The 27,925-nt window shown below is 38.4% G+C and overlaps 1 protein-coding gene across 2 annotated transcripts in view; it reads right to left on the reverse strand.

Moving 5' to 3' along the window:
* LOC124552556 (F-box/LRR-repeat protein 20-like) overlaps nucleotides 1–27,925 on the reverse strand; it is a 58,838-nt gene extending 30,913 nt beyond the window's left edge. For both annotated transcript variants that reach the window (XR_006967929.1, XM_047126875.1), the window contains exons 1-3: nucleotides 27,759–27,925; nucleotides 12,728–13,041; nucleotides 10,698–10,803 (exon numbers count right to left, since the gene is read on the reverse strand). Coding sequence is in view for 1 of the 2 variants with exons in the window: in XM_047126875.1 (XP_046982831.1) it covers nucleotides 10,698–10,803; nucleotides 12,728–13,038 (417 nt within the window). In the remaining variant the exon portion in view is untranslated. The remainder of the gene's footprint in view (nucleotides 1–10,697; nucleotides 10,804–12,727; nucleotides 13,042–27,758) is intronic.

The raw sequence follows: 27,925 nt of genomic DNA on the forward strand, positions 1-27,925 counted from the left end.
TGTCCTAGTAAGTAAAAACACACACCACCTCATTGACATGACCAGTACATACAGAAACATGGTGCTACAGGCAGGGCTCCAAATAAATGAGGAGAAAACAGGAGTATGGTGTCTTCAGTAAAACTGACAATGGAAAGAAACATCTAGTAGTCAGTGACTGGTCACTGAAACGAACAGACAGCTTTAAATACATGGGAAATATTTTCAATGAACTTAACAGCTATGGAAAGTAAGTTACGGAAAAGACTGTCGACAGATAGTATGGCACCTCATATACTTTAAGAAACAAATCACTAGGAGGAAGTGAGACTATTCCAATACTCTGGTCAACCAGTAATCCTCTACGTATACACATCATAAACTTCCCAGAATGCAATGGACAGATATTGACAGGTTTTGAACAGTAGAAACTAATAAAACTTTGGGCTCTATGGCAGCTCCTAAGAGAGGGGGGGGGGGGGGGGGACAAAAACAAAAAAATAAAAATAAAAAAAATAAACAAACAACTGATAGATTAGTAAACACATTCCAGAGCTGTGAATTTTTCTGCATATAATATATCAGAAATATCAGTGACTAAATTTGCAAAGCAGATGACATTTGTCAAAAACTGAGCCACACCTAGGGCACTATCATTTGCAAGCATAAGTTCCTGTGAAGTGAAACCCTGAAGTTTAAGGGAGGACTTTGCCTTCCCAGCACCAGTTCCTAAGTGGTTAAGGGGCCTCCAAACACAATACTCCTTGTTGTGGCTGGCCAGATGCCTCACAATTCCATTGAAAAATTGTTGTCTTGTCTGGATGGAGTTTCGAAAGTTCTGCTGTTTTAAGCAAACTTTTTATTGATTTTATCCTAGACTAGTGATGTGGATGGGGCAAAAGCCCAAAATCATAGTATTTATAAAAAAAAAGTATTTTTTAAAGTTTTTGCTGCTAGAATGTACAATTTACCAATTACATTAAGGGATGTGATGATACTACCAACATGAAAAGTTAGTAAATATTTACACTGACTTAAAGCTAACAATATTATAATTTGTATTTATTGCTAAGACTGAACTTCTTTTTTCATTTTTTATTTTTATTTTTTTTAACTTGCTGTACCGAGAAAGGGTGCTGCTTGTTGACAGCTGCTTATAATTTATAATGTCCATTTTCGTTTTAGCAGCCCTACTCTCTCTCTCTCTCTCACACACACACACACCTTGTTGAACAGCTGTGTTGTCCTTAGATCTCTCTATAATTTATGTTGAATCTCTGATTATTACTGATGAATGATTATTAATAACAAAATTATTACTAAATGCATTAAACAACTGACAAGAGTTTTTTAATGATAAATGTATTCTTAAATGTTCTAACTGTTTTCAGTGAACAAAAGAAGAGGAAGAAGAAGAAGCTTTACTGTTAGCTATAGTGCAATTTGAGACAATTATACTTTTCTATTCTGCTCCTTTCTTTATCTACTTTCATATGGCTGCACTGTTGCAAAGATAAAATGAGAACATGAATATAAAAAAGATTTAATAACAAAGATTTGATACCCAAAATGAGGGAATTGTTCATTTCTGATAACAGTCAATTCCTAGAGAAACAGCAATTCTTGGAATAGTGGAATCAAGAGTCTGAAAATGACGCATCCCTAATTAAATTCATTATGGATAAACATTTTTTACTCTAATTCCAGTTATATTCAGGTGAAGCTAAGGCAGAGTCAGAATTTCATGATTCTCCAACTTGTGAAGTTCAAGAAACTGATTGAGAACAATGTTTTTTTTTTTTTTTTTTTTTTTTTTTTTTTTTTTTTTTTTTTTTTTTTTTTTTTTTTTTTTTTGAAAAATTACTTTTCAACTCGAATGTTGTTTCCTCTTCCTCTTCTTCTTCTTTTTTTATGTACTACCCCAAGAACTGACGTCATGAAAGATGCAAAAAGTCATGTTTACAGGCCTGTTTATGTCCTCTAATAACTCTTCCCTAACTCTCAAGAAGCTTTGATAACCCCTAAAGAAGCAGTGTTGCAAAACACCTTTTCTGATACAGGATATCGGATTAATTTTTTTTTTTTTTTCATAAGCACCACTTACAAATTATCTTTAAATTGCATAAATTACCAGGTATTTGGGACATTTGCCCAGACTTTTATAGTGGGTACTTGCCCCAACTTATAAGTGCCCAGTCATTTTGCACCACTATCTTAGGCTGATGTAGTTAATGGCCAAACCAAAGTTCTATGGCTTCAGTCATTCAAGATTGGCAGCAACTTCTCAACAAATATTTGAAGGTGAGATACCAGAAGACAATAAATCTTCCCAACAGGTGTTGGTTTTAAGTACCCTGTAATAGCCTGCAAACTTTGTTTATTGCAGGGTGCACAGTTTTGGCATGAGGTGATTTACACCAAACAGTGGAGGCATACTCCACTGCAGAGTAGCGAAGGGCCAAGGCACTGGTCGTAAGAACTTGTTTCTTAGGTCCTGTGTCAGTGGCTCTGAACGTTTTCAACATGTTACTCCAAGTGCTGGTTTCCTGTATGACACTGGAGAAATGTTTTCTGACAGTGGGGCACAGTCCAGTATTGCTCCTCCTAGGTACTTTGAAGTTGGTCAAAATTGGTGCTATTTCAAGACACATTGAATTTTCTTGATGCCTCCCTGTTCCTGAGATGGAAAGCACAGAGTAATAGTATGTACCTATTTCATTAAAAGGTGGTTTAATTGATGATGATACAAAGGTAGACTGCCACTAGAAACATTCAGAGAAGTAGTGGACAGCAGCAGCAGCAGCTGTGTGTGTGTGTGTGTGTGTGTGTGTGTGTGTGTGTGTGTGTACAGGCGCGTGCCTGTCAGCAACTAAACGCTCCTATTGTTAGCTGAGTTGCAACCTTTGTTCCTAAAAGAAAGGATTGTACGAAATTGCCATTGATGATACTTCATAAATAAAAGCACAGAAATTAATATGGAAGATGAGCAAAGAGACTTTTACTTGAGTTCCAGACACCAAGAAGATTATTGTGATTTATGACAAATATAAGATTTAGTATTTCTACCTATAGAAAAGATTTACAACAATATCTATTAAATTTTACGTCCAAAATCATAAAAAGGGCTCCATAAAATGTAAACAAACCAATATACAGATTATTCATAACTACATCTGTGGTTTCAGAAGATGACTGCATGAAAACTTTAAGACACACAGAAAACTAACACATATCAGTGGATAGAGCATTTCTACAAACTTTTAACTCACTTTACAGGTGCTCAATACAGACACTATATGTGAGGTAGCAATCATCAATACAATATTCAAACTCCTGCCATCTAAAACAAAGTGTGGCCGAGCACTGTCTCAACTGTTGTACTATAATTGTGACATTAACCATTGCTGCAGCACGTCCAGGTACAACAGTCATAGTTTTCTTCACAAAGAAAATTGGTCACTATAATTTTGGAGAGGACATGGTGTAGCAGACATTAACTTTAGATGAATCACAAGTATGTTCCACATTCTCGTGTGAATGTTCTGCGCCCCTAAACATGCACATTATGAAGATTCACTTTGCCAGGCCACTTTGTCAGTAGAAATCAACTTATGCAAATTCGAGGACACGAAATGCAAGCATTGCTCCATTATATGCTGTGTTCTGACATGCCTGCTTCCTAGTGGTGTGCTCTGCAACTAAGCCGCAGCGTATATTAGAAATAAAAACCTGGAGAGATGTTCTATCCACTGATATGTGTAATTTTTCTGTACATTTTGTAGTTTTCGAGCATTCATTCATCTTCTGAAAGCCTGGAGGTACTCATGAATAACATATATAATATTTCCTCAGTTACTGGCAAACATGCAGTTATATCATTATGCAACCATATGAACAGGATTAATCTAAATTAATTTAATACTGCACAGTATGAACTGAGACTGCCACAAGGAAATCAAAAATTACTACATCACATGCAGATACTAAAAGGTATCAGATAGATTATATAATGGTAAGACAGAGATTTAGGAACCAGGTTTTAAATTGTAGGACATTTCCAGGGGCAGATATGGGCTCTGACCACAATCTATTGGTTATGAACTGTAGATTAAAACTGAAGAAACTGCAAAAAGGTAGGAATTTAAGGAGATGGGACCTGGATAAACTGACTAAACCAGAGGTTGTACAGAGTTTCAGGGAGAGCATAAGGGAACAATTGAGAGAAATGGGGGAAAGAAATACAGTAGAAGAAGAATGGGTAGCTCTGAGGGATGAAGTAGTGAAGGCAGCAGAGGATCAAGTAGGTAAAAAGATGAGGGCTAGTAGAAATCCTTGGGTAACAGAAGAAATATTGAATTTAATTGATGAAAGGAGAAAATATAAAAATGCAGTAAACGAAGCAGGCAAAAAGGAATACAAACGTCTCAAAAATGAGATCGACAGGAAGTGCAAAATGGCTAAGCAGGCATGGCTAGAGGACAAATGTAAGGATGTGGAGGCTTATCTGACTAGGGGTAAGATAGATACAGCCTACAGAAAAATTAAAGAGACCTTTGGAGGAACGAGAGCCACTTGCATGAATATCAAGAGCTCAGATGGAAACCCAGTTCTAAGCAAAGAGGGGAAAGCAGAAAGGTGGAAGGAGTATATAGAGGGTCTATACAAGGCTGATGTACTGGAGTACAATATTTTGGAAATGGAAGAGGATGTAGATGAAGATTAAATGGGAGGTACAATATTGCGTGAAGAGTTTGACAGAGCACTGAAAGATCTGAGTCGGAACAAGGCCCCGGGAATAGACAACATTCCATTAGAACTACTGACGACCTTGGGAGAGCCAGCCCTGACAAAACTCTACCATCTGGTGAGCAAGATGTATAAGACAGGTGAAATTCTCTCGGACTTCAAGAAGAATATAATAATTCCAATCCCAAAGAAAGCAGGTGTTGACAGATGTGAAAATTATCGAACTATCACTTTAATAAGTCACAGCTGCAAAATACCAACACGAATTATTTACAGACGAATGGAAAAACTGGTAGAGCCGACCTCGGGGAAGATCAGTTTGGATTCCATAGAAATGTTGGAACACGTGAGGCAATACTGACCTTACGACTTACCTTAGAAGAAAGATTAGGGAAAGTCAAACCTACATTTCTAGCATTTGTAGACTTAGAGAAAGCTTTTGATAATGTTGACCGGAATACTCTCTTTCAAATTCTAAAGGTGGCAGGGGTAAAATACAGGGAGCGAAAGGCTATTTACAATTTGTACAGAAACCAGATGGCAGTTATAAGAGTCGAGGGGTATGAAAGGGAAGCAGTGGTTGGGAAGGGAGTGAGACAGGGTTGTAGCCTCTTCTCGATGTTATTCAATCTGTATATTGAGCAAGCAGTAAAGGAAACAAAAGAAAAATTTGGAGTAGGTATTAAAATCCAGGCAGAAGAAATAAAACCTTTGAGGTTCGCTGATGACATTGTAATTCTGTCAGAGACAGCAAAGGACTTGGAAGAGCAGTTGAATGGAATGGACAGTGTCTTGAAAGGAGGATATAAGATGAACATCAACAAAAGCAAAACAAGGATAATGGAATGTAGTCGAATTAAGTCGGGTGATGCTGAAGGAATTAGATTAGGAAATGACACACTTAAAGTAGTAAAGGAGTTTTGCTATTTGGGGAGCAAAATAACTGATGATGGTCAAAGTAGAGAGGATATGAAATGTAGACTGGCAATGGCAAGGAAAGCGTTTCTGAAGAAGAGAAATTTGTTAACATCGAGTACAGATTTAAGTGTCAGAAGTCGTTTCTGAAAGTATTTGTATGGAGTGTAGCCATGTATGGAAGTGAAACATGGACAATAAATAGTTTGGACAAGAAGAGAATAGAAGCTTTCGAAATGTGGTGCTACAGAAGAATGTTGAAGATTAGGTGGGTAGATCACGTAACTAATGAGAAGGTATTGAATAGGATTGGGGAGAAGAGAAGTTTGTGGCACAACTTGACTAGAAGAAGGGATCGGTTGGTAGGACGCGTCCTGAGGCATCGAGGGATCACAAATTTAGCATTGGAGGGCAGTGTGGAGGGTAAAAATAGCAGAGAGAGACCAAGAGATGAATACACTAAGCAGATCCTGAAGGATGTAGGTTGCAGTAGGTACTGGGAGATGAAGGAGCTTGCACAGGATAGATTAGCATGGAGAGCTGCATCAAACCAGTCTCAGGACTGAAGACCACAACAACAACAACATGCAGTTATAACAAAGGAAATGTATGTTTTGCTTTATGCTCGTACAACTGTTTCATTAATAGTCTCTATTTGACAAACAGTGTGAGGATTTCTTAGATTGTTCTATCCTGATAAAGTATCCTGCCCTGCCTACTGAAATTAATTCTGCCATCTTGTTAATTGTTCTTTCCATTGTCTCCATGTTTCAGATATCTTCCCAAACTGAAAGAGGCAAGTCCTCAAAGTACTAAACCAGAATAAACGAACAGGCATTAGCAGTGTGTACATGTGAACATCTTCCTGTTCCAAAGAACAAAAGCCCAGAATGTCAACAACGACAATTTTACTTTTCTGCTCTTGTGCACTGCTCATTACGTCAACTTTAAAGTAAGTGATCTTTTCAATCCTTGTTTCCGGTTCATCCACAACTATGTATTATTGTAATTAAAATCCTAGAATAAATTATTTTCAATTACAAGTCTAAATAGTCGGAACATTATTGGAACATGCTCAGCTTTAGATAACAGCTTCATTTACTGAAATAGCTTGTCTGGCACAGAATTTTGGATTTATTTTACTGATTTTTGAATAATTGAATTTATGAAATTTGGACTCATTAAATAATTTAAAGATGCACCACACAGCAACATGTTTCATCAACAATACTGCAAGGTTTTGCATAAGGCTGAGGAGATAATTTCACTTTTTGTATGTTGGATTAATTTTTTTGTGAGTGAATTTAGTCTGACACAGCAGTTCTGTTGCTTTTTCTTTTGAGCTACTGCCTCTATTCTTTTCAAATGGGTGAGTGATCCCATAAGAGTGATAATTACAGAAGTCTATGGTCTCTTTAATATTAACCATGTCATTTAATTTTTTTGTCAAGGACAGTTTTTAATGATGTCCTGCATCAGTGAATCAGTTCCATCACTGTCTTTTTCATCTATGGCAGTTGCCTTGGTGCTGGTTTTGGATAGCACCATTTTGCCAAGCATGGTGGCATGTCAAAAGTTTACAAATTCAGCCATTTCAGAAATTCCACCATTGGCCCAAAATCCAATGATCATACCCGTTTGGATGTTAGATAGATCACTTCATTTCCGCATCAGCCAATGACTGCACCGTTTTCTGTGTCTACCCAACGTATACCCTCCACTTCTAGTGCTGTCCCAAGCTGTGTGTGAGCAGTTATTGTATGTTGTTGCTGAACATAGTTGGTTGTCACATCAATGTGACTGGTCCACGTACATTACGCCTAACAAGGAAATAGGGAAGTATTATGAAACTGAGTTCAAGGTCTGTCACAAAAGTAACTAGTCCTGTACAATCTTCCTGTTTATAACATTTTTCACTTTCCATTATCAGTGTAAATTTATCCCTCTTTTTACTTGTTTTCTTCTTTGTCTCTAGCTTCTTGAATAATTTAAGGAACGTACCATTTTGTACTCTCACAATAATTTTGATTTCCGAATGGTGCACTCTTATTTTTAGAGCCAGTTGTAATGCTCACATCACCTGTCAGTACACAGGAAAGATATAGTACTGGTAAGAGCTAGAATTAAATGATGAATTACTTGTAGAAATCCAAAAAAAGCAGGGGAAGTGTGAAATTGTAAAGTTAGACAAAATATCTTGCTACAAAATAATTTCATATTATGTCCATGCAAAATACTGACCATCAACCCTCCAACTGCAGCATCCATGAATTGGTGGTTACATCCCTGAGTCTGCACTACTTCCCATGCCACAGGTGCTGATTAGTTCCAATGTAACCATCAACTTTAGGGAAGAGTTAGCAGTATTATGTAGACACTTTTATGTGACAACTGGTTGCAAGTGTAAACCAGGCACACTGCACTTTGTATACCATGGAAGTTCTCTACACTTAAATGGTTAATTCTCAACATATAATCCTGTTGCACAATCAACTAAGGTCGATTCATTCTGGATGTCAGTGGAATGGAAGGTAGTGTCATAATCAAATGGAGGTGTCCTCACAGAATATCAGTATGTCACATCAATTAGCCCAATATCGAATGATGAAAGTCAGATTAGGAGTTACAATCCATGATACAAAAAACTGGAATTTAGCATCGGAATTAAGGAACTAGCAATGATAGGTTTACTGATGGCCATAGCAAAATTTCGTTACACACAGCTTTGAAAGATTAAAAAATAGGAAATGGGTGACCCAAACTTTTCAAAGTATGACATTTACTTGCACACAGGAACACAGTGTCCCAGGAGAACAGTCAAGATCCAAGGATATGACAAGGATGATCATTTGAAGCAAAAAAAGTCTAGTAAACATGGGCATTAAATTGCATACCTTAAGAGCTATGAGCACTTGTTCATTTTCGATACTGTGGAACACATCTTTTCTACTGAACAAGTGCTCACAGTTCTTAAGGTATGAACTTTTGAGCCCCTGTTTACTGGGCTTTTTTGTTCTTCTTTTGATCCACACTACAGCCTCTCAAAATATGGGAAGCAAAAGGCTTGCAGTAGTAGAGATTTATTTCACAGTACTGAAGATGAAGAAATGCTTATAGCTGTTAAGGTATGCATTTTAGAGCCCAAGTTTACTGCATTATTTTGCTTCTAATGATCGTTGCTGTCACATCTCTGAATACTGACCAATGCTGGGGTCCAACCTGTATATGCATAGAAACACATCAAAAATATTTAGGTGGAAATATGTAGAATGTATTCATGTTATCCATTATGTTTTTTGTCTTCTTTCTAAGTACTGAATAACGTCAATGGTACAGTTAAAACTTTTATCTATTACAATGTGGAACTCTGTGAATGAGATGAATAAAGGTTTCCAGCAATAAACGCACACAATTGTCTTTTGCGATGGTACAATACAACTTCTATTTTACCTTGACCAGTTTCAAGTCATTTAGCACCTTCTTGTACGACAGTACCTGTTCTTAGCATTGTCTGTGGGATTTTGCTGTATAGTTATTTGCAGCCGTAGGAACAACTCATTTGGGAAAACACAGTGTTGTGCCACAGCTTTGAGAGGAGGCAATGAACTCTTCTTGCACCAAACAACAGAATGACATCACAGAGAAGGGACCAGCTTTGGCCTGAAGACAAGGCACCATTCGCTAAGAGAGCCTATTCAGGACCAAAAGCCACACATTCAGTAAGCTGACACCACAAACTACGCTAACCAGTATCACTCAACCAGTTCCAATTCCAAGATGGAAGCATTGCTGTTGGAGATGTATTACCAAGCAACTATCATGTATACCCTCCCTCTCCCCTACCCAAAAAATCAGATCATCATTTTCAGATGTTCTTTGTACTTAGCAGTAACCATGTACGTACTGTGTACTGTGTGATTCAATTTATACCACTCAATAACTACGAGACAGACAGCATTTGCAGTAGTACAAGATGGCGCAGCCATCTGTCACCCACAGACTTTGCCACCTGTAGCTGCAGGCTTCTGCCACGATGCTGTTACCAGAAACTGTGGCTTCCCACACACACAGCCTGTCGTTCCGATGAAATGCTAACGCATGGCCACCTACATCACCAGGCCTCCATCCTGATTTGTGGAAAATGACATTCCATCCTGTTTTGCCAGCAGCTAAACTCCTGCCACAGTACGGGTCACGTCATGACCCCTACAACAGTTTGTTTAGTTATGTTCATTACATCCAGATAACAACTCCCATATGCTTTACAGGAAGTAACCAAACCATGTTTCCCAAAATGATCTGTGCACCACAATTAATCTCAAAGATGCAAGTACCTTTACCCAACGACCCCCACAACACTACAGGTGATCACAATCTGACGAAGAGGTGCCTGGTAACTTGAGGCTACTCTTGGTAAAATAGAAACTTTACTGTGAAGAGGTGACTGGTTGCAGTTACTTCCAAAAACTGTAGTTCTCTTGTTCAATACAATTGACGTTTTCACTGTTAAATTTTTTTTAATGAAAATGGTTTCATCAATTTACATCCTTATTTACGTATAGTGTACACTTTCTCCTTCTCTAGGTATTGTAAAGCGTAAAGCAGTTTTCACTTTCACATATTAGACTTCTTTTGTAAAACAACACACACAGGAAAAATATCAAAAATCCACAAACACCTTCTCAAAGTGTCACAATGCAAAGCAAACAAAATAAAGACTAAGAAGACAAAAAAGAGCAAAATTCAGTCCTACAGTACGAATGAACTCACTGAGAATAGGTTAAATTCCAATGACAGAGGACAATGCCACCCCCTCCCTTCATCAACTGATGTGTAAATGTCACACCTTCCTTCTGGGGAATCCGTGATGTCACCGTCTCGTTCTGGCCCCATTCTGTCGACAGACTGTGTAAATGTTGCTGTAAGAAATGCATTCTGTTCCACGACATCGAGTGTGAATCGACCTTAAAACTGCTATTATTGCATGCACACAAGAAGAATAATATGCTTCTGTCAGCTGCAAACAGAGCAACCTCACTCCAGCAGGTGGGCCATACCTCCAGATGCTCGACCGTTGTTCGCTGGCCAGGCACTACAAGCCTCTCTATGTTGGGGCAGTTCTCGACCAGGCAGCTGAGCTCAGAGGGCAACAGCTTGTGTCTCCTGAGGGCGGAACACAATAACGACAATGGCTCAAACTACTGCTGCACAATCTGTGTGCAACAACACAAGTGGTGGTGTACAATAACATCATAATTTCAATTTCCATAAAAAGAAAACCTTGAAATATGGACTAACATTGTCCTGGACAGCAACATGATAAAATTATTTATGAAGAAGAATTGCTGGTCAGTAATTACTTTCAGGAAGTGAAATACCAGTACTGCCAATAGGCAGATGTAAAAATAACGAATCAGAACAAAAGTTCCTTCTAAAAGAGCAATATGTTGGGGATGTTTAAAAGGGGGTAGGTAACTCAGCCCCAATGAGAGGGGGGACAAGATGAAATGGGAGGAAGGGAGTGGGGTGTTGTCAGAATAAGTAGGTAAAAGTACGTTGGTAAGCACTATGCCAGCTTTGCCAGCTTCAGTCAAAAGAGAGAGAGAGAGAGAGAGAGAGAGAGAGAGAGAGAGAGAGAGAGGTAGGGAGGGACAGAGGGAGGGTGGGGTGAATGGAGGGGGCCGAAGACAAAAACATAAAGGCAAAAAGAAAGTATAGAAAGTGATGAGACATAATACATGTAATAAAAAAAATGATTATGACAATATTAACACTAAAAATGTAATTTTGTAAAGAAATTGCATTAAAAATAACAATATTGGTTTTATATGTCTGAAATGCATCATCTTTGTTTATCACACCATCTCTTGTGAACACACGACTTTGCTAGGGCACTGACGTAGCTTTTGTGGGAGTCAGTTGCAAGAATAGTTCACAACTGAACTAAGTTGTGGTTGGAGAAAATTTACCAACAAGAATAGAAATAGATGCTGTATCTGTTGATAACAAAGTCTGAAAGTGTGCTCACTGTTTACATTTTAAATATTTACTCACCTTGATGTATGTGAATCTTACAAAGAACCTGAGATACCTGTAACTGTTAACAACAGCCTGCAATTGCCAGGACACTACTGACCCACCAGTACAGTTTATGTTGATGCTGTGCACACTTTTATCTTGTTTACAGCATGGTGCTGTATAGTAAATTTAATCACAGACAACCACTTTTAGCATGCTATCCACTTTTATCTTGACGATGGGACTAGGCTCTAAGCAATCATTTTGCTTTGCCATGACAGTTTATAAAACAGCCAGTGCGGAAGATTTTATTCATCATGCCAGCAATGAAGTAAATCAGATAAATGAAAATTTTGTTCCAATGCTAGTTATCTGTTTTCTTCACAATGTGCAAAATATGCATTATATTGGAATGAAATGTACATGGAATAGATAATTCTTTACGGTTAGGTGAGAATGAGTACGTTACAATTATTGGCAGTAAATGTCCATGTTTCCCAACCCTTATTTCTTTTTTCTTAAATGATGGAAACTCTAAAATATAAACACATACACAAAGTAACCAGTCAATGAATTTAAAGTGTTTTTGAGGCTTTGCTCTATCATCAAATGACATTTCCGGTGTTTATCACACATACTTTGCTCCTGAGAAACTAATGATGTTGAAATATCTACAATGTTTCAAATTGATCATTTTGAGTGCAGAATGTTTTTGGGGGATTAGTAAGAAGAAATTCTGCAATAAAAGACACTTATTTAAAATATTCTAGATATTTCATGATGGTCAGTTTACCGAGCAATGCACCTGAGCTAAACAATGGAACTGACATCTGAATATGGACCAAAGCCCCCAGAATGCACTGTAAATACACACACACACACACACACACACACACACTCTCTTCCCCCCCCCCCCCCCCCCCCCCACACACACACACAGTTTAGTGACTTGTAACTTTTTGTTTTTATTTATAATTATTCTGCACTCCTATGTCGCTAGCCACCCTGGAGTACTTTACAGGAAACATACCGACCCACCAAGCTTTCAATAGTTGACAGCTGGACTTACCAGTGTATCTCGAGCTCGGTGAGGCTGTGGCACGTGCGGAACACGTGCTGCAGCATGCCAGATGGTAGCATGCGCTGCAGCCTGAGCACTCGCAGCTGTGGCATGCTCATCACCAGCGACAGGGCCTCTTCATCAGTCTGGTTTTCACCGACGACGTAGTCACTGTCGCGCCAGAGTGTGTCATCATTACACACAGCCTGCCATCGCCGGTTCACGTGGCTCGGCCCTGCGGCCAGCTCCTCTCGGGACAGGTACGAGAAGATGTGTAGGAGGATTTCATCCGGGAAATCACCGATGTAAATGGAACCCATAGCCTATTGGGAAAGCACACATGTTAATTATGTAGGGATATAAATTTGAATGCGATTTCAAGACTTGAACAAGTGAAACTCAAATAAAAGTAGTTAACACTCAAGACAGAAAATTAAGTCAATTCACCGGAGACATCACGCTAATACCTTGTAGCACCGTGTCCAGCCTTGATAACGAACTTAATCTGGCAAGGAAGAGAGTCGACAGGTTCCTTCAGGTATGCCATATCCAGTTTGTAATGTAACAGACCAAGATGCGCTATTGACGAATGACTAACACTGACTACTTACTATTCACTATGTCACTTACAAGCATAACCAATATCACTACTACTTAACTATGTTTGCCATATAAACACAGCAAAATTACTAGTATTTTCATAATCCCAAATAGAAGTAAAAATGTGTCTCTGCATAACACTGAGTTTTGAAAAACAACCATTAGTAACATGTTTGGTAAATTAATTGGGTTTAGCTATGATGTGAAGACTTCTGACTGGTAAAAACATATATTTCACAAAACAGAATCTAAAAGGATGTCTATTACTTGACTATGAGTAGAAAATCTGTGTTTATGTTTTATTCATTACGCCATGACGGATTTCTATAACTCTATAATCCATTTTTTGTAATTATAATTTAGTTAAAATATAACTGTTAATAATATACACACTGGTTTTGATTATTAAGAACATATTTACAATTCAGTGGCTGTACCTGTGAAACCAGTGCAAATTTTGTTCATGTAAGTGCACAAGATCATGTCAGTAGGTGTGCATCAAAGTTTTGTGGAAATTCAACCAAAGTAGTTTGAAAATCATTACACTAAATGTGTGATTAGATTTATTGCATACATGTTATTATTTCGAGTACCAACCATGCCAAATAACACACCTCATGACTATGTTACTGCAGTGAGCAGATATAATCATCAGATATCTTCAACAACAGAACATTCAAGTTCTCAAATAAAACTGTGACTTTTTCTGCCAAGAGTTACTGAAATGATACCAAACTTTGTAATTACGTTGATATACACACAATTTAAGTGCATATTTAATCTGAATTACAGCCTGGGGGGATGTTACAAGCTGAAGCCACTCCTTGATAATTAGATCCTACAGAGCTACCAAATTACAGGGATGCTGATTGGTGCATTTCACCTACTGTTCAAAACAGCCAGACATTTTCCACCCGATTAAGATTACGAAGCTAAACAGGTCACTTGAGGTGCAATAGGGAGCCTCTGTGTTCGTCAAACCACAAACGTTGTGTGTGCAAACCAGTTTACATGGTTTTTGTTGTCTTGAAAGATGCAAGTCTCCACAGCACACTCATGATAAATATGTAGAGGGAGACACAAGTAAACCTGAACTAATTCAATAGGTCATAATTTCCCTCTGAAAGCTTGTAGAAATGAGAGAGTTGTTTTAATGATTTCAGTAGCTCTGGGAGAGTCAAAGTACTACCCGTTGTTGGCAAGTTGATTGTTGTTCCTGACCATGAGGTTCTTTGTTTGGTATAATGCCACACTTGCTTGGATTGTGTCAGTTAGTTCGTAGCCTCATCCATCACTGCTTGTGAAGTCTGTGAGTGTTTAGTTCTTACTGCATGACAATAAGGAGCAAATTAATGATTCGTTTGCAGTCTTGAGCTGGTAGAAACATGCAATAAGCACTTCAAGAGCGGGTTTTTATAGTGAAAACATAATGGAGGGCAGACTCATTGGTTTCAATGAAATGGGCATTCCAAAGAGAATTCAATATGTGCGATTTTCTGAAGAGAATTCAATGTTTGCGATTCTCCAAGAAAAGCAACAATTTTATTAATTGTTAAGGAAGCTGGAGATAACTGGTGTACTAAACAGTGACAGTGGTAAACATAGACCATCACTGAGTGCAGAGGTTATTGGTAATGTTTGAAGTTGCTTAGAAAACTCTGCTTGTGATTAAGCCAGGAGACAGGCATTTCAATCGCAATGTCAGAAAGCTGCAAAGAAATCAGCATTGCTACCATACAGAGTGTAATGATGTAAGCATTGCAAGAAACAGATCATGAGAAAAGAATGTGTTACTGTCAATAGTTTTAGGGATTCCTGACTGAATGTCAAGACATTAACTTAGTTTACAGATGATGCACGATTCCATCTTTCAGGTTACATCGACACACAAAACAGCATATACTGAGTTGGTGTAAACCCCTGTACCATCCACAAACCACCAGTGCATGATGAAAAGGTTGGAGTGTGGTGTGCAGTGTCAGCTTCCAGGATTGTTAACCCAATGTCTAACGTGTCCTAGGCGCTACAGTCTGGAACTGCGCGACCGCTACGGTCGCAGGTTCAAATCCTGCTCGGGCATGGATGTGTGTGTGATGTCCTTAGGTTAGTTAGGTTTAAGTAGTTCTAAGTTCTAGGGGACTGATGACATCAGATGTTAAGTCCCATAGTGCTCAGAGCCATTTTCTAACGTGTCCATGCAACATGTAACCAGTTCCTTTGATGACCGAATTATCTCAAAAACTCTGCCCTCCCTCCCATCACATGACCTAACCCACCCAGATTTTTTTCTTGTGTGGGTATCTTAAAAGCTGAGTGTATGAGATTAGACCACGGACTATTAAAGAACTCCATAAGGCCATTACACATGAAATAAGCAACACTGGTGAGGACACACTTCACAGAATGTCGCAGAATATGATGAAATAAGTACTGTTGAGCATTGATGCTGGTGGGGGCCACTTCCAACATTTGCTGTGAGGACTTCATCTCCCAAAACTACAAATGTGCCCTATTATTGGTTACAAAATTATGACTCATTAAACTAGTTCAGGTTTATATGGATCACGCTGTAGAAGAAAGGGCAACACTTGCTTGTCAAGAATTTTGAAATAAATATCCCAGTTCATGTTCACTGTAATCTGAATGAGTGGGCACAAATCATGGTGTGAAAGACACCCCCAAAACACAGAACCACCTCCAACCTGAACTACACCTGTCACACACTGAGGGTTAAACATCTCATTTGGCGCTCAGTGCACTAAATGCCTTACATCAATTGAAAGAGAGATGAAAAAGTAACTCATTGGATCACACTACATGCCTTCTGTCATTTACTGTTCATTTTCTGTGTCATTCGGCCCTCGAAGATGTGCAGATTCATGTGCCACTGTGAGCAATGGCCATTACAGAGATACCTAATTTCTAATGCCTACTGCATGCAATTCCATTCAGGGTGTTCACTTGGAAACTGGTTGCCTTGGCCTTGCATCCACTGACTCACTGGATTACACTAAACAAATTCTGTGTGAAATAAGATGTGCAGCTTCATGTGCTGCTGTGAGCAATGGGCATTAGAGAGGCACCTTATTCCTAATGTCTACTGCAACCAGTTCCGTTTGAAATGTTCATTTGGAAACTGGTTGAGATGGACCTAGTCACTGATGGCCTTTAGTTCCTTTTGGACTTGAAACTGATTCTCACTGATGATGTGTGACATTAGCCTCTGTTCTCCGACTGTTAGGTTCTTTTTACAACTACTGTTCATGCATTGAATTACATAGCAACAAGTAGTACATCTTTCATATAGATTCACTGGGTAGGCTGCATTAATACGCTAACAAATTGACCAACTTCATACACAGTGCAGACAAGGGCACATCCAAATTCAACAGCTTAATTCTTTTGCATCTGTACACAGACCCATCTTACTGTACTGATTTCACACAACTGACTGGCGTATATGCATCACTTCACTGATATGACATGTCAATGGTCCAGGGTCATGTGAGTGCCTGGTAATAGCCCCTGGTAATAGTTCTACATCACCTCACTATTCCAAAGTGACCAACAGATGGTGACCAATATTTTTACTACTAAGCATATATTTACAATCTTGGAAGGTACAAATAAAAGGAGAACTAGTTGTAGCATATAACACAGGCAAATAATAAAATGAGTTAAACACATTCACTTTCACAATCAAGCTCACCATACAAGTTACATCTAAATCTGTACTCAAAAGCCTCTATATTGTGTGTCCCAGAGGTACATTTCCTCCATTTGTATTCTGTATCGCATATTCTACGTGGGAAGAGAGGGTGTTGGTTATCACTCTATATGAGCCTAAATTTCTCTACATTTAGCACTGGAGTCATTACACAAATCATATGTTAAAGAAAATATGTTTCACAAGTCATGGTTGAATGTAAATTCTCTGAATTTAGTGAATAATGCTCTCTACGAAGCTCAACATTTTTCTTGGAAAGTCTCCCACTGCTGTTTGTAAAAAATTTCTGCGACACTCTCGTGCTGGCTAAACAAATCCCAGACAAATCACGAAGCTCGTTTTTCAATGTTTTCTCTACCTTCCATTAATCCAAAACTAACAAGCTCTACTGAAGAACTGACCAAACAAGTATCACTTTTCTTTCAATAAATATGAATCTGGTACCTGCTTTCCCCATGGCTAAAATTATGTGGTTTTCTGTAGTATTACAAATATAGTAGAACCATGATGATCCAACCTCCGATTAACCAACTCCTCGGATTACCTAACCATGCGTCCGATCATGCATCTGTGCTTTGCACCAAACAGTGTGCCAGCGTTATCGATCGAGTTTGCCAACTCAGTGCGATTGTATTCGCAGGCAAGTGCCAAGCTACCCCTCTGAGTCTGAGCTCCAACAAGATTGCATAAAAGCCAACAAAGTTGCATAAAAGCTATGTTTTTGCCCCCCTTCCCCATAACCAATGGACCTGGATGTTACTGGGTGGTTAGAACAACGTTACACGAGGAAATACATCAGCGCTTTGTTAGAGACAACAGAAGAAAGTTGTGAGCTTTTTGAAGCAATGAGAAGCTTCAACATAAAATATGCAATTCACTACATGGCTGCCAAAGCTTGGGAAGAACTTAGAAAAATCATTCCACAGAAATAATGGAAGAAACGTTTTCCAAGCTTAAGCCAAAAGCAAAAGCCTCCAGAAATAATGTCAGACACTGTAGATTGAGTTGCTGGATTATAAACTCTTCAGAATGGTACCCATCGTGCTAATATAGAGGAATGGATAGAAGAAAGTGACATTGATACTATTACGAATTAAGAACTTGAAGATGATCAGATCCTTGCTCTTGTTTTGCAACAGTATAGTGGTAAGCAATAGGACACACACACACACACACACTCTCTCTCTCTCTCTCTGTTTTTAAAATAGATTTACAGTGTCCAATATTTTCTGTTTCTCTTGCTGTTTATTAGAAATGTAATATTTTTGACTTAAATGTGATTTACTAAATTGTTCTGAACTCTGTAAATGAGTTGTCTTATTTTCCTCTGATTGTCTGACCTTTTTACCACTCTGACCACCACCTGGTGCCAAAAGTGATGGTTAATTGAAGTTCTACTATACTGGTGGTAGCACTTCTGTGTTTCCCTTCTAAGCAACATCAGGTTGGCATCTGTAATTTTATACTTTACATTATTTACATCACCTGTATTGCCAATACATTCACACAAATTATTTTTTTGTTTAAGGTGGAGTTTTCAAGATCCCGATACTGTGATATTGTCTTTGTCAACTGACACAAAAATTTGTAGCGATGGGAGCCACACTGTCCAGAGCCTTGTTGCTTTTCATTGTAAAAAATAAAGACAAAAAGGAAATGTGAAAGCATTGTAAATACATAATCGGTATCACAAAATGAGTCAATTCTCACTTGTCTGGCAAAAGGGAACAGTTTGTGAATGTATAATAGTGTATTAATCTTGTCAAGGGTATTATCTGTAGTAAGAAGATAAATAAATGGCGAGCATTAAGAAAGTTATTTTGCAGCTGAGAAGAATTTTATTTATTCTGCAAAGGAATTGGAAGCAAGTAAGGAAGAAACATGTAGAGTTTAATATCCATGAAGTGACGTCATTTAGAGACAGAGCTCAGGCTTGGGATAGGGGAAGAGGGGGATGTAAATCAGCTGTGCCTTTTACAAAGAAATCATTCCATCATTTGCCAGCACCAATTTCGGGAAATCACAGAGAACCTAAATCTGGACGGCCTGATGGGGATTTGGATCGTCTTCCTCCTAAACTAGGAGGGTATTTCTGCTAGAAAGAGCAGATAGGCAGTTGTTAGTACCCCACTTAAGACAATGAATTGGCATCATTTAGTTCCAGTACAATAGGGATAGAGGAATTATGGGTTAAGTTTAAAGAGATTGTAAATCATACATGCAGTTAACAGAAATTCGTAAATCTGTAAAATGATCGATGTGTGAAGGTTACAACAATTACCATCAACATACCTTAGTAATAGATCTTGCTGAGAACCTCAGAAAATTCTAGTCCTGTGTAAAATCACTAAGTGGGTCTAAGGCTCTGATCCAGTCATTCATTAATTAGTCTGGTGTGGCAGCAGACAACAGCAAAAGTAAAGCCAAAGTTTTACATTTCACATTTAAGAAATCGTTCACGCCGGAGAATCATACAATTACACCATCATTTGACCATCGCCATAGACTCCTGTATGGAGGACTTAGTAATAAGCATCCATTGTGTAGAGAATCAATTGAAAGAGATGAAAGCAAGTAAGTCACCAGGTCCTGATGGGATCCCAATTCAGTTTTACAAAGAGTACTCTACAGCACTGGCCCCTTATTTAGTTTGCATTTATCACAAATCTCTCTCCCAGTGCAAAGTCCCAATGACTACAGAAAAGTGCAGGTTGCTCCGGTATATCAGAAGATTAAAAGAATGGCCCCACAAAATTACAGCAAATATCTTTAACACTGGTTTGCTGCAGGATCCCTGAACATATTCTCAGTCCGAATACAACAGACTTCCTTGAGAGAGAGAAAAGCATCCGTCCATGTAACAGCATGGCTTTAGAAAGCATCGCTCGTGCGGAACTCAGCTTGTCCTTTTTTCACGATATACTGCAAACTATGAACGTAGGGCAACAAGTAGATTCCATATTCCTGGATTTTCATAGAGTATTTGACATGGTGCCATACTGCTGACTGTTAACGAAGGTACAAGCATACAGAATAGGTTCCCATGTTATGTGAGTGGCTTGAAAATTTTTTACGTAATAGAACCTGGTATGATGTTCTCATTGGCGAGTGTTCGTCAGAGATAAAGGTATCATCAGGAGTGCTCGAGGGAAGTGTGACAGCGCCCCTGTTATTTTCTATGCATATAAATAACTGGGCGGACAAAGTAAGCATCAGTCTGCGACTGTTTGCTGACGATGCTGTTATGTATGAGGATGTGTCGTCATTGACTAACTGTAGGAGGATATAAGATGACTTACACAAAATTTCTAGTTGGTGTGATAAAAGGCTCTAAATGAAGAAAAATGTAAGTTAATGCAGATGAGAGGGAAGTGTGACAGCGCCCCTGTTATTTTCTATGCATATAAATAACTGGGCGGACAAAGTAAGCATCAGTCTGCGATTGTTTGCTGACGATGCTGTTATGTATGAGGATGTGTCGTCATTGACTAACTGTAGGAGGATATAAGATGACTTACACAAAATTTCTAGTTGGTGTGATAAAAGGCTCTAAATGAAGAAAAATGTAAGTTAATGCAGATGAGAAGGAAAAACAAACCCATAACATTCAAGTAAAGTATTACCAGTATGCTGCTTGACACAGTCACATCAATTAAATATGTAGCAATAAAAAATGGAATGCACATGTAAGGATTGTACTAGGGAAGGTGAGCGGTCAACTTCGGCTTATTGGGAGAATTTCAAGAAATGTGGTTCATCTGTAAAGGAGATCACATATAGAACAGTACTGTAACCATTGTTGAATACTGTTCGAGTGTTTGGGATCTGCACTAGGTCGCATTAAATGAATTCAAGGCACGTTGCTAGATTTGTTACTGGTTGCTTCAATCAACATGCAAGTATTACGGCGATGCTTCAGGAATTCAATAAATGGGAAGCAGGGGAGGGAAGGTGATATTATTTTCAAGGAGCACTAATGAGAAGATTTTGAGAACTGCCATTTGAGGCTGACTGCAGAACAATTCTACTGATGCCAATGTACATTTCGTGTACACCACAATGATAAGATTGGACATATTAGGGCTTGTATGTTTTTTCCTTGCGCTATTTGCGAGTGGAAGAGAAAAGGAAATTACTAGTAGTGGTACAGGATAACCTTCACCACACATCATATGGTGACTTGCGGAGTATCACTGTAGATGTAGAGTCCACTGTGCTAATCACTGCACTACCATGCTTGGTAAAAAAAGATGAATTGGAAAGTTCAAATCAATAGTATTGATGGCTATTGAGACATACACCAATTAAATTACTAAGGGTTGGTACCGATCCCCCAAGGTACACAAAACAGGTCAGAACATTATTGCAGAAGCAACGAGGAAAGCATGCCAAATTTAAAAGAACACATAAGTCCCCAAGACTGGTGAAGTTTTTAGAAGCTTGAAATTTATCACGTACTTCAATGCGAGATCCTTTCAATAGTTTTCGAAACTCTGTCTCAGAATCTGGCAGAAAATCCAAAGAAATTCTGCCAACAGAAAGACACAATCAGTACCTTCACTGCGTGACAACAATGGTGACGTTACTGATGACAGTACCAAGTAATTATTCTAGAATTCAAACCAAGAACAACTGCTAACTTGAGTAATTTCGAAGTAAATATCCTTGTTATAGCAAAGCAGCTTAAATTATTTAATAGAGGCAAGGCCTCTGTTCCAGACTGTATACCAGTCAGGTTTATTTGTGAGTATGTTTAAACAACAATCCATACCTAGCGATCATACACAACCATTTGTTCACCGAAAGACCTGTACCTAAAGGCTGGAAAGTTGCACAAGTCACACCAACAACCAAGAAAGGAAATATGAGTAACCTGCTGAATTACACACCCATTTCGCTAACATTGATTTCCAGTAAGTTCCTGGAACATATACTGTGTTTGAATATTGAGTTACCTTGAAGAAAATGATTTAGGTTATTGACAAATAGCCAACAAAGATTCAGAAAATATCATTCTTGTGAAACAGAACTAGCTCTTTATTCTCATGAAGTAATTAGTACTACTGACAGGGGACGTCAAACTGATTCCATGTTTTCAGATTTCACGAAGGCTTTTGACATTGTACTACACAAGTGACTTCTAATAAAATTGTGTGTTTATGGACTAGGGTCTCAGCTGTGCAACTGGGTTTGTGATTTTCTGTCAGTAAGATCACAGTTTGAAGTAACCAACAGAAAGTCATAAGTAAAACATAGATAATATCTGACATTTCCCAAGGACGTGTTATAGGCCCTCTGATGTTCCTGATCTACATAAACGATTTAGGAGACAATCTGTTTGCAGATGATGCTGTCATTTGCCATCTTATAAAGTCATCAGGTGACTAAAACAAATTGCACAATGATTTAGGCAAGACATCTGTATGGTGTGAAAAGTAACGATTAACTCTAAATAATGAAAAGTGTGGTGAGACTAAAAGGAATCATTAAATTTTGGTGTCACAAAAAACTACACAAATCTAAAGGCTGTTAATTCAACTAAAGACGTACAGGTAAAGCCAACCGAAGACTACAATTTATTGGCGGAACACTTGCAAGATGCAACAGGTCTGTGAAACAGACTGCCTACTGTGTGCTTGTCTGCCCTCTTCTGACTGTATGCTTGTCTGCCCTCGTCTGGAGTAGTGCTGTGTCATGTGGGATCCGCATCAGATAGGAGACCTTCGAAACAGTTCGAAGAAGGGCAGCTCGTTTTGTACTAGCATGAAACAGGGGAGAGATTGCCACCGATATGATATGCAAAATGGGATGGCAATCATTAAAACAAAGGCGTTTTTCAATGTGGCAGGATCTTCTCGTGAAATTTTAATCTCCAACTTTCTCCTCAGAGTGTGAAAATATTTTGTTGGTACACTCCTACATAGAGAGGAATGATCATCATAATAAAATAAGACAAACCAGAACTTACATAGAAAAATTTAAGTGTTTGTTTTTCCCATGCGCTGTCTGTGAGAGGAACAGTAGAGACATAGGTTGAAGGTGGTGCAATGAACCCTCTGCCAGGCCCTTAATTGATATAGATAAAATTATACGTAGTGAACACAAACTCCACTGAAAATTTTTTGTAAATTGTTCAGTGATATTTTGCGAGGGATTTAGTATAGGGATCCTGTTTCGCCAACAGCTCATTAGAGAGTAACAATGTTATAGTCATTTATTTGGTTTCCTATCCCAGTTTCCTTTGTTTTGGTAAAATGCCTTTACAATAATGAAAAAGCCTGTTGTATGGAATCACCAAAACGTACATTGCACAACAAAAAGTAACGTAACAACACTCAGATGTTACGTGGTAGCTGTCAATGTGGGAACCGCCCAGCCTAGTGTCTTCATGTTGGTCTTCCATTACATTCAGTGAAGCGATAGTTGAGGCGAATATCAGTCAACTCTTCATAAATAAACCTATCTGCACTACTCTGTCTTCTTCTTTCTTTCAAGCGTGAAGCCTAACTTTTTTACGACATAGTCGACATGTTCTCCTGCCACCTTTACACTGGTTGATGTAGCAAGCTTAGACCAATAGGGTGATAGTGTAGCATAAATTTTGGGATTACCTTTGAGTTTATTCATTGTAGATGCTTTCTCCAGATATTTTGGAAGTTCTGCACATAATGTATATCACTATTAAGTACAACACGGATGGAATAACCAACCAAAGATGGAACAGAACAGTACTGAATGCAAGCTTGAATGCGAACAGTAAAGTGTGCATTACTGTGGTCAACAGCAAGTGCTGTGAGTGAAAGGAACAAGTTTTGTTCCTAATGAGACAAGCACACTGTCGGTATCCGCATTGTTGTGCACACATTTTCAGTGCAGTACAATGATAAATGGTGGTAAGAAATCAAATTTTTGACTGCATTACTCTCCAATGAGCCACGAGATGCCAAATGTCCCTTACACCAAAATAGCGGTCTTGACAACTGCACCCCATCCTCCCACCCCCCCCCCCCCTCCACCCCACTTAAAAAAATTCTTTTAGCAAAACTGCTTATATTTTTACATATATAAAATACTCAATTTCTCAGCCATACTTTACAGCTGGATACAAGCGATTGCCCATGTGGATGGGTTTGTGACCTGATTGCCTACATTGAACATTCACATGTAAAGCTGATCATACTTACTGTTCACACAATACAATTTGTGAGTTCACTGACATAGTTCTTAGTTCACATTTGGAACCACTATTTGCCTTTTTTCTCAATTTTTTCATCATGTTCAATAGGTCCCATCAAATTGGAGAACCTTCATGGATGTGGAACAAGTCACAGTATACATCAACATAAGACAACGACATCACAGAAACTTAATATTGTAGTAACAGCGAAGTATTAGTACACTGCTTAATGCTATTTATATTTATCCTCTTCAGTCCCAGTGATAAAATAAGCACAAAAAATGTTTTCACTGTTTGTTTTATTATTTTTACACATGATTACATTCTAAATTATACTGTTTTAACTTTTATTTGTATGTGTACTTAAGGTGTACTAGTAAAAGAAAAAATATTTTACAACTGCTGTTTATCTGCTATTACTAGCTTTGTATTTACATGGTTACAACAGTACATTTCAAAGAAAACTTTTTTGTCTATAAATACAACACACTCATGAAATTCTGAAAAGCCCATTTTTTTTAGTACACATAAATATAATTTCATTTCTTGCACACGGTTCTTGTAGTGAAGTACACCTTTCATGTGACATTTATACACACTCTTCGCCATTCTGCTGAGTCAACATCAGAAGCTGCACTGCAATCTGAGTGTGGTGCAATCTAGCAAGAAAAATCTGAAACTATACACCCTGCACAAATGTGTGATGCAAGTCTTGAGTTGGTAAAAACAGTTTATTAATTTTATGAACTGCATTGTCAAAGTTCACAATGTGCACCCATACACTGAAGAGGTTATACCATCTAAATTTAATCGTGTGAGTGCTGCTCCTTTGAAAAAAGTTGCTGTCTGCCTGGTTTTACTATACAACTGTTGTTTATCTGCTATTACTATATTTGTATTTACATCGTTACAACAGTACATTTCCGAGAAAACATTTTTTTACCGATAAATACTGAGTTCTATTTACAGTACACTAGTTCCTTCGCTGAAGCTTCGCTCGCATAGTGTTTGACTCATATACACGAACATCTCCTCCTATCCTTCCTTGTCCATCTCCTCCTCCCTCTCTCTGTGTTCTCCACTTCCTCCCCATCTCTCTTGTCCACCTCTTCCGTCTGCCCACACCCTCCTTCCCATTCCCTCTGTCTCTCTCTCTCCTCCTCCCTCTCTTTGTTCGTCTCTTCCACACCTCTCGCTGACCACGTCCATCTTCCCCTCCCTCTGTGCATCTCCTTCTTCCACCTCTCAGCACATCTCCTCTTCCCTCCCTTCTTTCTGTCCATCTCCTTGCCACCATTCCTCGGCCCACCTTGTCCTCCCCTCTCTCTGTCCATCTCCTCCTCCTCACCCTCTCTGTTCACTCCTCCTGCCCCCTCTCTCCCTAACATATCTTCCTGGCTCACCTTACCCCCTATCCATCCCCTTCCTGAACTCTCTCCATCTCCTCCTATATCCATCTCAACCTCTCCCTGAGGTGCAGGCTGGCATGAACAGCAGGTTGATAATATTTTCACACAACACACCTGTCATGCAGGACCTGGTGCTTGAAAAATACACATCTGTATCTCTGTAAATATCAGAGCTAGAGCATTATAAACCCCCTTATGCTGGTCCTCTTGAGTAAAGGAGATGTGTGTCACATGTGGAGGACTTTGGTCCAAGGGCCTGAGAGGACCTACAAACAAGTGATTCAAAAATTATGCATGAGGTCAAAACTTTTAAAGCAAGTGCGACTAGAAAGTTTTATACCCCAAGTTCTCTAAAAAAAAACTAACTATACCATAAAAAAAAACACAAATTACTACCTGAAAAACAATATCGTTAATGTTTGCTAGGTAATTGTGGCAACAAATCACAAAATGGAAAAAGCAGTTCCATTACTATTATTATTGTGTTTAGCCCCTTAAAGAACATGTTTTACTCAGTGTTCTTATCGTCCCAAAACTTCCATCATCCCCTCACTAAGGGTTTGCTGTGTTTCAACTGTCTGAAAAGTAAGTGGAGGATTTCTTTTACATTAACTTTGTATTAAATCTTTTACTTGTAAAATAATTACATACACAATGAAAGTTAGAACTATCTGCAATTTGTTAACAAATGATGTCACTAAAATGCGATGTATATGATGGAAGTGAGTCCTGCAAATCACTGCTACTGATAATTCCAATGGTTTGACAACAACTTGCAAAAACCACACTGGTGGCAGGAATATTTACTGAAGTAGTAGCAGCACTGACATCAAATATTGTATGAAAGTTTTATTTCTCCCATTTCCATTATGAAAAAGCTAATAAGCAATGTTTACAATCTGATATGTACCTCATCTTCACAGCTACATCTTTCCAAATTTGACAAGTCCTCCTGTTATAGCCCATAGTAACAAATCAATAGGGCTGCAGGTTTGTTTATATGTAGGAGATCTGTCTGGCAATTTCTTCACAGTTTGCTGGATAAACTATCCTGCACAAGGCTTATGCATGATCTATACATGCCTAGAATGTGTACCTCCAACTCTTCTATGGGGCCAAAAATAGTGTTAACGTGTGTGAGGTGTAGCTGCTTGTGTGAATGTGTTTGTTTTCCTTTCTTTTCTGATGAAAGCTTCGCCCACAAGCTTAGTGTGTAACAGTCCACTGTGTCCGTCTGCAACTTAACATGTTAACTTTATGGTGCTCAGCAATCCATCCTTTCCATTATGGCTAGTTTTCTTTTACAAGGTGTATATTTTACACTTCTCATGCTTCATTTTGCAGATTTAACAATAGTACACTGTAATAATTATATACTTGCTATTGTAACTGCCAAATTAAAATTTTACATTATTTTTATTCATTTTCTACGTTCTTGAATAAGAATGCAACTAGTCCACAATAGTGAAAGACTTGGAAACGAGGAGAGAATTTTCCACACACTATAGGGTACATTAATGGGAAACCAGCAGATGCAAATGATAAGAGTTATTCTAGACCAAATTTCGCCACATATGGCAAAGCATCAGATAGAGGTGTTCTTCAGATACAGAGTTTAGGTTACTTGTTACAATGAATTAGGCTTGATTCCAGTGTCTGTCAGTGTAACATTTGATCAACAATGAAATCTTCTCTAGGACATACTACCGTAACTAGCGTCAACACAAACATTAAAGGTAAACGCTCATGTAGTGCTGGTTCCGCAATAGAATATGTAACATTCCTAAATGCCCGCTACATATTGGTAGCTGGTTATCAGGATATGATTACTTTGTGATTTTCTAATAACTCTTTATATAGTTTTTTATTTGTGCTAGGCCTTGTAAATGTCCCATTATCGGCACTGATATTGCAAACAACAAAAAGGGTATTACCGGTATATCTATTTGGGCATTGTGGAGAGATTGTTCAGCTGGTTTATCCCTTCACTCCACTTACATTATCCCTAAAACTATCAGCTACGCACATGCCGCAACACACAACACAATACTGAAATGGATCCTTTAACAATAACTATCATACAAATATTGGTTTACAACACTCAACAAACTACGCAGTTATAATTACCTCTCGTCTTTCAACGCACTATGCGAAGAATAATAGTCATACGACTATTGGATGACAAAAGTAATTATTTGCTATCGACGGTAACTACTCGAATAATTCTCAAACGCTGAGAACAAGCGATAAAATCATAACATCCCTGAACACTTTTTTGTTGCGCGCTTCTGAAA

The sequence above is a fragment of the Schistocerca americana genome, chromosome 10 (genome assembly GCF_021461395.2).
Source record: "Schistocerca americana isolate TAMUIC-IGC-003095 chromosome 10, iqSchAmer2.1, whole genome shotgun sequence".
NCBI classification, from domain to species: Eukaryota; Metazoa; Arthropoda; class Insecta; order Orthoptera; family Acrididae; genus Schistocerca; species Schistocerca americana.